The 14,447-nt window shown below is 39.8% G+C and overlaps 1 protein-coding gene across 8 annotated transcripts in view; it reads left to right on the top strand.

The window, feature by feature from the left end:
- ARL15 (ARF like GTPase 15) overlaps positions 1 to 14,447 on the top strand; it is a 246,547-nt gene that overhangs the window by 172,146 nt on the left and 59,954 nt on the right. For 6 of the 8 annotated variants that reach the window (XM_080973152.1, XM_080973151.1, XM_080973150.1 and 3 more), the window contains one exon: positions 8,255 to 10,174. The exons of 1 other annotated variant lie outside the window; for it this stretch is intronic. In XM_080973152.1, coding sequence (XP_080829278.1) covers positions 8,255 to 8,407 — 153 coding nt within the window. In that variant the 3' untranslated portion in view covers positions 8,408 to 10,174. Of the gene's footprint in view, positions 1 to 8,254; positions 10,175 to 14,447 lie in introns of those variants that run through there. One more of the 8 variants, XM_080973149.1, reaches the window with a different exon arrangement.

Genomic DNA, 14,447 nt, shown 5'->3' with positions numbered 1-14,447 from the left:
ATGATCCTAACAACTGTATGATTCAAACTCCTTGTTGTGTATCTCTAAAACCGTAATTGTGACTTTCTGCAACTTTGTATGTGCTGTTTTGTGTGTGTGTTTTTGTGATTCACTGTTGCTTTAAGGCAACAGGTTTCCGCAGTTCCTGACCTGTATAATTGTTCCCCCACCCCCTTAGTTTAAGCCCAGGCAATTTGCTCTTCTGTTTTACCTATACAGTACCTTGATCAATCTTCACACACTTTTAAAAAGAATATAAATGTACTTACCAGTCGGGATACAAGAAAAAGTAAATAGTTGTGTACACTGAACAGAGTTTGGGGCATGAATTTCTCATGCAACAGTACCACCACCTTCCATTGTTGCATGATAAAACCAAAGCCGCTAAGACAAACACATACTTTGAATCCTGACCATGTAAATCACAGTTCATTATAAACTATGATGCTATGGCCTCCTCATTCTCCTTCATCTCCTCTGAGTCTGAAGTCATAAGAACCATACTCTAGGCATATACTGGCATTGGGGAATCACTCTGCAGCTGCATTTGCCAATTTTGATTTGAATTTTCTATCTTCACTGTGGTGGACTAGGCACACTCTGAAACAAGGCATTTTTATTACCTCTGTGTAATCTGAAGCTTCATTTCTTGTTGTTCTCCTGACACTTATGCCTGTTTCCTCTTTCAGATTCCAATGTGGCACATTGCCTGTGGTGTGAAAGACAAGATGAAGAGAGATTCATTCCATGAATCTGTCTGCAGCTGGTCTTATTTTAAAAACAAAACAGTGTGGCTGGCACTCTTTGGTGGGTGCTAATCATCCGGTGGCACAACACAGACTAGCCTTTCGGGGTTTGAAATTTGAATCTACTCCAAAGCTTGAACTTTTCCAGTTGGCAGAACAGTTTGCTGTTACATTATCTCCCAGTGCTAGCGTATAAACATTTTTGTAGCACATATTTATTTATTCTTCACTGATACTCCCATTACCCTCTTTTCAACTTGGCATCTTGCATTTCCAGGGGGAAATGTCTTATTTTGGAGTACAAATAGAATAATAAAAGCAATAATTTTAGTTCAGTTGACTTTCTAAGGATGCAAATTGCTCATTTTGGAGCTATATGAACTTAACAGTGAATGTGCTCTGAATGAGTGACAGTTTTGCGGCATTACTTCCAGAGGGTCAGTCCTGCTGCTAATGGCATATAAGGGATTTCTTACAAACAAACCTTAGTTCATAAATCCTACATCAGGAACTAGCGGATAGGTTTTTTCCCAGGCAATCATCTTTATAAGAATGTTAAATGCACTGTGTGACTCGTTTGCTGTGAAGGATCCTAGAGATCTCTCTTGAAGGAAGTGGGAATCATCTCTCTTTTGGGTTATGGAAATATCATATTCTCTCAACCCTAAAACCACAATCTCTCATAGGGAAGATGCAATCTCCCTCCAGCCCAGCTAGCACATCAGTTTTAATTTAGTGATGCTTAGAAAAAGAATGTAAGAAGAGCCCTGATGGATGGAGCTGAAGATCCGTCTAGTCCCACATCCTGTTCTCACAGTTGTTGTAGTTGTTATTAATTTTATTAAATTTATATACCACCCCTCTTCCAAGGATCACAGGGCAGTTTACAGTATAAAAACATAAAAACACAGTTACTGATCCATAAGAAGACCTCTCCTCTTATTCCATGACTTTTAAGTTTAAGTTTGGTGAGATGCTTCATCAAAAACTTTTTGAAAGTCTAAGCACACAGTGTTGACTGGATCACCTCTATCTATATGTTTGTAGGCACTATCAAGTACCCTTAAAGGGTTAAAGAGACTTACCCTCACAAATGCCATGGTGGTTCTGCTTCAGCCAGACTTATTATTCTCTATCTTTGCTTGGTAATTTGTTGTATAGGTATCATGGATATCTGATAAATTATGTATATGCGACTTAACTAATGGTGATTAAGTTCTGTTTCATAGTCACACTCACACAGGCCATTTTGTTCCTTTTTGTCTTATTTTTTAAAGAGATGTTTAGAGATAAAGTGCTACCATATTATAACACTTTAAGGTCCCTTGTTGTACTCAGAAGCACTGTTGTCCATGATTTTAGCACCGTATCTCGCTTTTGGTGCTTGACTGTGGCCAGGATTTAAGCTGAAAACTGTCAGCCATACACTACAGAAATCACATACGCGGTGTCATATTCAATATAATAGTATTTACAAGCTGCTCCTACATTTAAAAGATTTGGGGGGCGGGCGTTTTCCTCCCAGTTCCTTATCTTATTTTTTCAAATACATTATATTGTATGTCTTTGTGATGTTTAGAGGGAAGCTGTGTGGCGAAGTAACACTAGACCTTACAGCCCTTGACATGGAAATTGCAGCATAATCTACTGGTATGCAGCCTCCTTGGTTCCTGCATGGGACATGGCTCTAGTTGATGAGTTTCTCATTCAACTAACCCTCGACCTCATAAAATTGGACCCGTACTTGAAGCCCACCCTTTATAATGCCAGCTTTTTTTCTCATTTTCAGCCCATGCAGTTAACTTGTATCTAGTTTAAAAATAGTCTTTTAAAAGAATCAATTTCATGGTGAATGCATCTAGTCAAACAAGCCATTTAAATAACATATTACTCGTGTGTAGCAGACCATTTTACAAGTACCTGATAGTTTTACAAGCCTGTGTTTCAGACAGGGTAATTGGTTGTCTCTGATATTCGAGTTTGGGACTTAGACTCATTAACTTATTTCAGTGAACAGAATATTATCCAGTTTTGTAGTATACCAGGTGCAATTCTTAGTGCCACTCATATTTTTTATATAATACAAATAGGATGCAACAGTAGAGGCTTAACTTTGGGACACAAATAAGCTAATTAAATGCTGTCACCCTTCAGGCTTTTCACTAGATGTGAGATATCTCACAATATATCTAATTATGATCTCTGTACTGTTTAAGTAAAATTGTCATCATCTCTTACTCTATATGTGTATTGCCTTTGTAATGCAGGTATTGGCTTGGATCCAAAAACGCCTTGCGCAAACAGAAAGGAACTTCCGCAAGGGATCCCTGCCAAATTCTTCTGATTTCCTGCTCCTGCTCCCTGTGTCTCATCCCTCCTCCCATATCAGAGGGTTCCTTGATCCCCAGGAGTGTTTGAGCAGGTTCAGGGGCTATAGCCAGGAAACCCCCATTGCTTGAGAAGAGTTCCACTCATTCTTCTTTGGATCCAACTCGTTGTGTATATGTGTGGTTTTGTGGCTTAAAAAAATGTACTGCACATAGTAAGATTGCTTTGGGTAAAGGAATTCCAGTATCCATAGTTATCCTACATTTGTGGGTCTCTCCATTCACTGCAATTGAAGAATAATTGCCAAGTGCACAGTTTGTCGCCTCCATGCAGTAAATGCTGCATGCTCTGGATCAAGACAATGGAATAAACAATTACAATCCACTTGGGAGCAAATGTTTCATATGCATGTGCTATTTATCATTATCTATTAGGTAACAGTATAAAATGGCAACTAGCAAATAGAGCAGGGCAATTTTAGCAACGTTGGCAGAGTTAGTAAAACTGGTGTGGTAGTGTACATGTAGTTAAAATGAGAGCTGTTTTACCACACACACACACACACACACACACACACACAACAGGAATCAGCTTCCATTGATCTTGCATGCTGATAGCAGTAGCTGTACCTAAAGCACCAGTGGCGGACTTTGGGCTCTCACATTTCAGCAGCACCCTGTGCAATACCAACATTGGGCGCACCCTCCCCACCTCTTGCCTTTCATTCTAAGTCGTTGTTGCAGTGCCCCCCTCTTGGCTCAGTGGCCAATGCAGGCAAACTGGTCGCACTCCTCTAAATCTGCCTCTGCTGGCACCCCTTGACCAGATTGTTGTTACCACACCTTTCTAAGATGATTTGCCGTCTCTAATGATTTCCTTTTATTATTTGCAAAAAATGACTTTTCTTCTCAGAAGTCTTTATCATTCAGTACTGAAAGGAGGAAGTGAGCCATTCATTTGGGGTTTCTATTTAGAATATTCAGTTATGTTGACTAATGGGGACATAGTTATATGTGCTAGGTCCTGTGGCTGCAAAACAAGTCCAGATAATCACCCCTCCATCACCGTGCTTGGCAGTTGGTATGAGGTGCTTGTGCTCTTATGCTGTGTTTGGTTTTTGCTGAACCTGGTGCTGTGCATTATGGCCAAACATCTCCACTTTGGTCCCTGTCTGCTACTTAGTCTCTTAATTCCTATGGGAGCAGAAAGGGTGTACAGTGGTACCTCGGGTTAAGTACTTAATTCTTTTCGGAGGTCCGTTCTTAACCTGAAACTGTTCTTAACCTGAAGCACCACTTTAGCTAATGGGGCCTCCTGCTGCCGCGCCGCCGGAGCACGATTTCTGTTCTCATCCTGAAGCAAAGTTCTTAACCTGAAGCACTATTTCTGGGTTAGCTGAGTCTGTGACCTGAAGCGTATGTAACCTGAAGCGTATGTAACCCGAGGTACCACTGTACTTAGTTTTTCACACATTATTTCTCCATCTTTATTTCTGTTAAATAAATTATATCACGGTGTAATATGTCATGTGTCATTCATCTGTGGTTGTATTTACCTAATTTTAATACCTGCTAAGGAACAAATGATTGCTATTATGTCCTGATATGTAAAACCACAGAATTCAAAGAAAGTGCACTTTTCCCCATGACTATACCTCCAATTGAAGCTGGAGAATCTTTTAACTGCTTTATTGGAGACTTAGATGTACTACCAATTCTCTTTATCACTGTGGCCAGAAAGAAACTGTCACTTTCTCTCTCTCTCTCTCTCTCTCTCTCTCTCTCTCGTGTGTGTGTGTGTACAGGGTAAAAAAAAATGTTCACAAGAGCAGGGGGTAATATTACTAGAGTTTGGAACATCAAAGAATGTCATGAAATTATTAATTTCCTCTTGTTGCAGCAAATACCATGAGTTAGGCTGTCAACATGGGTACTGTTGTCAGATTAATAAAAGCAAAAATTTGGGCTCTGGTTGATTATGTTACTGAGTAATGAGGATGAATGGTGATTGTCTAAAAGGTTTTCTTTTAGTCATTGCTCTCTGTAAAAGAACAAACAAATTAATATTTAGTATTTTCAAATAATGTGTTTGAAAATTCTTAATTCCAGCAGGTAGTTTTACTACCTTGGTAAATACAGGCCCCTGTATAATTAGTGAGGCAAAGAATGCTCCTCTTCCAGGAGGGGTGGGTGTGTGCGCGCTAAGCATTCTTTACATTAGAGGTTTGTGAAAATCTCAGGTTACTCAGCCATTTTTGTCAGCTTAGCACCAGCTGGCTTTGTTATCAAGTGGCTGCGCTAGATCCGTGGTTTGTTATGCTTTGTACAGCTTTTGCTTCCTCTCTGAATATAGCTGTCAGATTGCGTTTGCTGAAACAAGCCACAGTGGTCATTCGTTTTGCTTCAGAATATGCAGTTAATGGACTATCATCCATGCAAAACCTTCATTTTCAGCTAGCCAAAATCATAGCATGCATTCCTATAATTATAGTTCAATTCAGCTTCTTAGTAGTGTATGTATGAACAGCATTATGGAATTTATTACCTAAGTGGATTACATTTTTAATGATATACTATTATACTTTGCCTTAACTATGATAGGATTTTTTTGAAAGTGAGAGAGAGAGATCCAAATCCCAGTGTCTAACTGTTGTTGCTAATTTAGCCACAATAAAACTGACGTAAAAGGGATAATTTGGTAAGATATCATAAGTGTATAGATAGGAGAAAGGGAGCATATTCTTGTGTGTCTCTTCTAACAATGCATTTTTTCAAGCTGCTTCTAAATTATTATTCCTTAATAACCCAAGGAAGTGGTTTAGATGAATGTTGCTGTTGCCATTTGTTTCATTAGTGTTCAAATTATGTTTATCATAAAAAATCTAAATTTAAATAAAAGTCTTTCTCTTGCCTTTCTAATGGTAATGTCAAGGATTTCATCTGAAGTATGTCTTTAAAGGAAGAATAAAATTCATACTTTAGCTAACAAAATTAATCATCTCCATTTTAAATCACTTTACAAGTAAATAAATATTGCATATAGATTGTATCTTGGTTATATATTACTTTTAGGTATATTAGATTTTTATAGATACATAGGTCTGCCATGGGTCTGGATTTTTCCAGACATTACAGGGATTCCAAACGCGGAATTGACATCCAGGGGGGAATTTCCTGGATTTTAGGCAACTCAATCGAAATTTCATGGTTTTTTGGCATTTTTGTAAAAAGAACTACCACTACTACTACTTTGGGGGAGTCCTGATTTTTACTTTTTGAAATATGGCAGTCCTAAAATATAGTACTATGTATTTAGATTCTAGTCCTTCCCTCCTCGCATACACTCAGTGCCTTGTACAAATATTTGAGAAATGCCTGCCAAGGCATTATTCTCCTAAATGGTCTTAATCACTATCCAAAGAGCTTGAAATAATGAAATGGGTTCCTATTGTTTTGAACAAGATGTAAAAAAGATTTTTGGTATCTGCTATTACAAGTGAGGCTAATGAAATCCATTGATATGTTGACTATAGAATAATAGAATCGTAGAATATTATAGAGTTGGAAGGGACCACAAGGGTCATCTAGTCCAACACCCTGCAATGTAGGAATCTTTTGCCCAAGTGGGGCTCGAACCCACAACCCTGAGATTAAGAGTCTCGTGCTCTACTGACTGAGCCACAAGTCATTCATAAGATACTTTGCTCATTCACATGCAAACTTGTTAGAAATATAATGAACTCTTTTTATTCATTATATAGTTACAAATACAGATGTTGTCGCTACTGTCGTTCATTTTATCTTTAGCTGCTATTTTGTGTAAAATTAAAAGGTGGGCCGGGGGCTTAAAAGTTGCAAGTCCAGAGGAATAATTGAAGGGTCTTATTCAGCTTTTACTTATGAAGCTGTGACAGTCATCCACACAAAACATCTGATTATGTATGATCAACACCTCCTATGGTGTTGTCAAGGAAATGGGTGCACTGCAAGTTACCATGATAAATATATTTTCTCTTGTTCAATATATTTTCAATAAATATATTTGCGTGGCGAGTTCCCGCCCCCCACCAGGGAGAAATAAAGACACAGGACACCAAGCATTAAGGTTAATGGGCGAATTAGGCCACAACTTTATTGATTTCAGGAATGAGAGGTATTGGCTTAGGCATTGGTCCTATCGACTAACCGGCTCCAGCCCGATTGCATGAAGACCGGCATGGGTTAACACCGTAAGGGGGAGTCCTGCTGAGGCACGTCAACTAGGAGCTCCCCCGGGTCACCGCTCTGGGGTGTGCCTTTGGCCCACACCTCCATAGGTTTCGGACAGGGCTACGCCCCCCCCCCGAATCCTTTATCAGACTACCCTTAGCTTTTGGGGGGAGGTGATGGCGTTTCCTCCCCCCACACACATCCTCTTAACCCCTTCTTACCAATGCCTAACCGCCAATGCCAAGGAGTTGTGACGAGTTGCTACGAGGTAGGCGAAAAACTGATTGGCTGAAATTGCCAATTGGGAAAAATTCCTACCAGGCCCCTTGCAGCGACCAACCGAGGTCCATAGCAAAGTCAGGAGCCTACCTAAAGGGAGGGAGGGTGGGAAAAAACCGGATGGCTGGCGCGGTGAAAAGAGGGCAAGCCCCGGCCGTGCCGGCCCTAAATAGGGCAGGCCCTGCCCCCCCCCAGCCACCCGATTGGCTGGCTGGGTGGACGACGCAGCCGGGATTCCCTCGGTCTCGCATGGGCTGAAGCCAGCCCCCCGCACGTGGGGTGAGCGTGAAGCCTGCAACCCCACCTCCTCCCCAGGATCGGCTTTCTCTTGTTGATAAATATTTTGCATTTTGCAACAACAGTAGTGCAGGTTAGAAGTTAAGTTCTAATTCTGAAGATGAAGTAATGTGTTTCATAATCAGGGGTGGTCTGTATCATAAATGAAATCTAATTCTTTGAAAGATCTTCCTGTGCTTCTAAATGTATTGTTAGAATGGTGGTTTCCAGCAGATCATTCACCCCCAACAAAAACACCAGCATGTCGCTGCATATAACCTATTTCAAGAACAGCTGTAAAGTAATTCTAAAAATGAGCGTTCAAGATTCTTCCAACACCTTCAGTCTTGAAAAGAAAAGTAAGCCAAAAAGTATATACAACAACTGATTTTTCGTGTTGCTTTTTTTAAAAAATAGATCAAAAAGTATTTGGAACTTGAACCACTCGCACGAGGAAAACGCTGGATACTTAAGCCCTGCTCCTTGGATGATATGGAAGCAGTAAAAGACAGCTTTGGCCTGCTGATAAATTTACTAGAAGACAGAGACCTTGAGCCTTCAAGAATGTGAAGAAAACTCAGATGGTTCTCAGACAGCATTGTTCCTGTTTGTCTCACCTTCAGCTGAATTATGGTTTGGTATACAGAAGACTGTGTTAGAGCTTGCAATAAATATATTTTTGCATTTAGCCTGGAAAGCCTGTTTATAAGTTCTGTGAATCAGGTTTGTGATTCTTTTCAGTAGTGTTGTCTATGCTGAAATGGAGAGAACCTTCAGTTTACCAACAATTCTGTGTACCATATGCCATTTTTATGCATTGTTGTTAGAAGAACCTTAATGCAGAATTTTGCTGCATATACAAAATTTAAAAGAATCTGTAACTGGATACTAAAAGATCTAGTGATGTTCCTGAAAAGAAGATATGTTTTGCAGATCTCTGGCCATTACTTGTGTAATTATGCGGGATGAGCACACAAGCTATCTGGAAATTATAGTTGCTGAGAACCACAGTAGATTCTGAAGCCAAGGAACACATTTTTAATGCAAAGACTAGTCAGAAGCCTTATTGAATGCAAACACCTACCTTTTAACATTTACAGTTTTAATTCTTTTTAGAGACGAACCATTGATTTAGCAGAAGGTGAGGCAATGGCAATAGGCATATCAGTATTTTGTTATCCATCAATTTGGAAGCATCTCAAGTGCTCAAAAAATAGCCTTTGTAAATTGTAGGTGTCAGTTAAGCTGATGATTGTGTAAAATTGTGGTGAAATCGGGGCTAACTTCTAGTACAGATAACGGAGCATGAACAATAAGCAGGTTTAAATAATCACTGGATGTATTCTATATAACTAGTATTATGCTAGAAGTCCTAGAGGCCATGGAATTGTTATTTTTATTTTTAAAAGTCAGTGTCTTGGAACTATACTCAAAAGTCTGTGTTTCTTAAATACCCCTATTTTCAGGGGATCCAAGCTGTACCAGACTGAATGTTGGTAGAAAGCTTTTCACCCAGAGCATAGTATGTTTTTGTTGTTGTTTTTGTTATATGTGACAGCACTCCATTTAGTTCCAGGAATGTATACCTTTCTCTCCCCAGGTTTACCTAGTCTTGAAGCCCTCAGACTGCTTCAGAGCTCAATACTGCCTTGGTTGTAGCAGTCAGTGGTGCAGCACTATGAAACTGGGCTCTTGGCAGTGGCATTGCTTGTGCGTACCAGGATGGGGGAAGGACAAGGCATCAGCCAGTTTGGAACAGTGCAGGTGCACAGTGGAAGCACCAGATTGGGCCTGCACCACTGTGTCCTCACTGCCATCATGCCTCACCCACATTCCATCCCAATAGGTGTGTTCATATGTGTTGAAAGCCACCCAGAGTGGCTGGGACAACCCAGCCAGATGGGCAGGGTATAAATAATAAAATTATTATTATCACCATCAGTAAGTGGCAGTGGCACCGCTGTCAAGAGGCTATCCACCCCACCAACCACTCCTGCATAATACAGCAGTGGATAGCTTTTCATAAGTTGTGTTTGAATGTTGAATATTATATTCCTCTACCAAGTACGGAGTGGAATAGATCTTGGTAAAATATTGCAGCATTGGTGGTTTTGTAGCATTTGGGCATCTTTCTGTATTTTTAGCTTTGTTTTGTTTTAATTTCCAAAGTTAAATGCAGAATATCTTCCACCTGTAATTTTTGTATAATTTACTCTAAGCTACTATTGAAAAGTGAAGGGTGTCAAACAATTTCTCAATATATAATGCACTTTGATCTGTGAACCTACGTTTTTTATTTTTATTTTTTAATAAACACCATTGGATTTTTTTGGGTAACATCTGTCATAAACTGTGAGTTGCTTGTGAAGAATGCCACATGGTTCATTCTTTAGTAGTCGGGTGACTGCTAAACAGGATTTGGAGCAAAGTGGAGAAAGAGAGCTGAGAGCGATCGGAGGGCCAGAAATTCTGACAACTAAAGGTATGTATTCATTTTGCCATCATATTGTACCCATTTCCAACCTGAAATGCACCTTTTATAGAGACTGGAGTTTCAAATATTTTAAAAAGAGTTATGATTCATCTTCGAGCAATAGCTGCCTAATTTATTTGAAAAAAATCACCAGCATGTGAGGTGGGCTATGGTTCCTTGCATTGACCCAGGTGGTTCCTGATATGTTATTTTTGACACAGTTGAGGCTTCTGTGTGCATTTTTAAATGTGCAAATAAGAGGGGATGTGTAGACAAAGAGGGAACAATATTCTCACTTGCTTTTTACCCCTTAACTGATCCCAATTTCTATTAGTTCAAAGGAGTGTCTTCACCAATAGACGTGCCTCAAACTGTTAAAAGGGGTTTGCCTTCTAGTTTTACGAGGACCATCCACTACTATTAAGGGCTTCAAAACTATGACAAAAGAGGATCTGAACTAGCAGAAAATAAAGCTTTAGCCGCATTGTAGTGTAAATATAGACTAGGGTTGGAATCCCATGCTCACTTTCTTGAAAGCCCCATTGAACCCACTGGGAGTTTCTTAGGGTTAAAATGCATAAGGATGGGTTGCAGAACCTTAATGACAGGGCCAGCCCAAAACATTTTGGCACCTGAAGCAAACCATAAAACGGCACCGCTCCCAACCGGGGAAGAAGGGGTGAGTGAAGATCTACATCAGGAACAAGGGAGGAAATCAAGGTCTACATTGCGGCCCCTGTGGATCCTGCCACCTGACTTGCCTCATCTTGCCCCTGCCTAGTACACAGGGAAATATCACTTATCATAATTTCTGATGAAAATTTTTAGATAACTCCATACTGCATTTCATACTGCAGGGTGAAACAATACCTCATATCTGCTAAAGGGTGGCAGAGAAGCCCTTTCTTTTTGATTGTTCTTTGGTGGTTCTATGTGGTAGCTGAATTTAAACATCAATAGAACTTTGATGCGTTTGAACACTTCATTAAAAGACGACAGTTCATGAACTAATGCCATGTTTCTATCTAAACTGATCTTGAATGTACATTAAGCTACAAACAGCAACACAGTTCTTCAGGCACTTCATTGGCTTTCATCATACAGATGAAATGAATCCCATTCCTAAGAATCTGTGGAAATTCATTAAAAAATGAACATTGTCTCTTTTTTTTATTTACGAAAGATGTTGTGGTGTAAGATCCTTATAGACATCTGTCACACTGATGTATGTGTGTGCATGAGTGTGTGTGTTCGTGCCTGCACTGGGTTTTTCCTCAGACCTATGACTGTCTATACTAGTTTGACAGTAAGAATATAAACATGATTAATCTGTATCCAAGAGGAGCTGTTTTGACAGGCTTCTGATAGACATCAAATGCTTTACAACTGTCAGTGACTCCTTTTGTCTATCAGTTCTGAGATTCTCATTGTGTTGTTTCCATGTTTATATCCTGTGCTAATATTTCTGGAAGTGCTAGCCTTTTTGAACATCTTTAATGTGTTCAGTATTCTTTATCCTCCTCTGTATAATGTGTCATGTGTCTCAGCTTACATATGCAAATACTGTAAAAGAGAAATACGTGTCGTAATACTGAGCTTCTTGCATTTTATAAGTTATAGATGTTAGCAGATTTTTGTACTTAACAGAGTTGCTTTTTATAATGCCAAATAATTTATATTACCCAGGTTTGTATATTAGTTAATAGCAATGGTTGACACAGCTAACCCACCATATATCTGATTTTATACTAAAAGTACAGCATTGATATTTACCACATTCATGCAGGCAACTTTGATGCAGAAAGAACTGTTTGTGATTTATATAACTTACGCTAACCAAAATGGAAATAAATGCTAACCAAAATGGAAATAAATGCTAACCAAAATGGAAATAAATGCTCTGTAGAACACATAAATATGAATGTTTCCATCAATATTAACATTTAGAAGTGTGTTTCGTTTGTAAAAAGTTCATTGACCTCGTAAGTTCAGGGCTGTTTCTTGCAGAAGCCCCATTGAAATGCACAAGAGCCCAGCCACTCGTTTTATTGTAGAGGATATAGTGAGATTGCACTACAGGCAACTCCCTGTTTAAGCAGGGGTTGCATTCCTGGCCCTCACATGCATCGGTAGAATGCACATAAGTCCATGCCACCCCATTATGCCCCCTTTCCTAGCCACTTTCAGGTTCATGGCAATGTGTGCGTGCACATTCATGTGTCAATGAGACGCACATAAAATGGTCACAGCCTGTAGTTATTTGCACTGAAATTATCTCAATAAAAGTAGTATTGAATGATGAAAAGTTTAATCATGAAAAAATCTGTACAAAGAACATTTATGCTGGAATAATAGTTCCAGTAGATCTTGCAAAAAGATAAGACAACCAAGCAGGAATCTGGTCTTTAGCTGAGGAGCTTTCCTGAAGAATCAATGTGGATTCTGAATTTTGACATGCATAAAATCTGTCAATTTCAGTTTCTCCGAGTTTCTCATTTCTCCCATCGCCGTTTTTCCCATTTCCACATTAGTTTATGATTGCTTTTTAAATGTCCACATGAAAATGCCTACGTATTTTCATCTACTATACACAGTTTTGTATGTAATCTTGCCTAGTGTAATGCACACTAATATAAGCATTGTTTTGGTTGGAGCACTGTATTGCAAAACATGCAGAAAAGCGAAGTTTTAAATGATTGCTTTTTTTCTGTTTGTGTATTCATTTGAGAAATGCAAGTGAAGTAGCTTCACATTAAAATGCAAACAGAGTGGATGTTCTGTATGACCCTGAGGAGGCCACTAACATCAGATTCACATCTATAATACGGGGAGGGAGAATCTGTTAGATAACTCGCCTTAATAGTTAGTGTTTCCTTTATAATATAATACTACCTTGTATCTTACAATGTATCAATAAAATTTTGTGTATGTATGTAAGTCCACTGCTTTCCCGGCAGTATCGAGGGGCATTTTTTTGCCTTTCATGTTTTATGTGCATTGCTACTTTCACACAACAGCTGGTATAGCACACACCCCTCCCAAGTTGAATGCATATACCCACTTCATATAAATCACTCCTTAAAAGAAATATCAGTTAAAAATAGACAATATCAGCTGTTGTGTGAAGGCAGCAATGCACACAAAGTGTGAAAGTCCGCAGTCCAGGTATCCACATGTCCAAAGTCCCCCAGAACATCCAAGCTGAGGTCCATCAACATGGGCCATAGCTGTCAACTTTCCCCCCTTTTTAAGGGAAATTCCCTTATTCTGAATAGGATTCCTCGCAAGAAAAGGGAAAAGTTGACAGCTATGACATGGGCAGTTGAGCAGACACAGCACTTCAGCTTTGCTGCCCTTTTATACTTTGCATGCTGATTGCAGCATCTGGGCTTGATGAGGCATATGACCCTCACCTGTTCCAAGCCTACTCCAGCTGAGGAATCACACACTTCCTCCTGGAGCTAGCAAGCCCCACCTGGCCAGCTAGGGAGCTGGGCTGTGGGCCCTTGCCTGCCTCAGCCTCCTGGTGCTCCCCACCCGCTGCCCCCTACACCCCAGAGCCTACTGTGTTCAGGAAACGGGGTCCTCTCTGGGTCTGGTGATGAGTCCTGCTGCTCTGGTTCCTGTGCACTGACCCCATCTCCTCCATCATCCTGTGAGTACTTCCTACACCAACCTCTCTTCCCCATCCTCAGTTTGCCCCAGTCTGTCTCATTCCTGGCTGCACAACTCACCAGAATCTTCCTCCTCCTCCTCCCTGTTGTCCTGCCAGTTCATGAGACAGTGCTGTGATAGTGGTAGGCCGTTCAGTTTCATCCCAACAATCAGGGTAACATTTCTGATATGGTATTAAAGCTTTCCTTTTTTTTTTTTTTTTTTTTACATCTCTACTTCTCCCCATTGTTTTGAGATATTTGTTGTTGCCTACTTATCTTGCTTAAAATGTGTAAATAATAATAATTAGCAGCAATAGTATTGCTTAGTGTTTAATGTGAGGTTGTCACCACTCCCACTCCATTGTGTTTTTTAAAACGGGTTTTTGTTGGTATATGTAAATCGCTTGCAGATTTCTGTTGAAATATAAAGCGGTACACAATAATGTAATTAATTAGCGTGTGGTCCTATGCATGTCTTTCA

This window comes from Podarcis pityusensis (assembly GCF_964106645.2).
Source record: "Podarcis pityusensis genome assembly, chromosome: 11".
Lineage (NCBI taxonomy): Eukaryota > Metazoa > Chordata > Lepidosauria > Squamata > Lacertidae > Podarcis > Podarcis pityusensis.
Note: the sequence above shows the minus strand (reverse complement) of the source record. Positions and strands in the feature narration are given on the sequence as shown.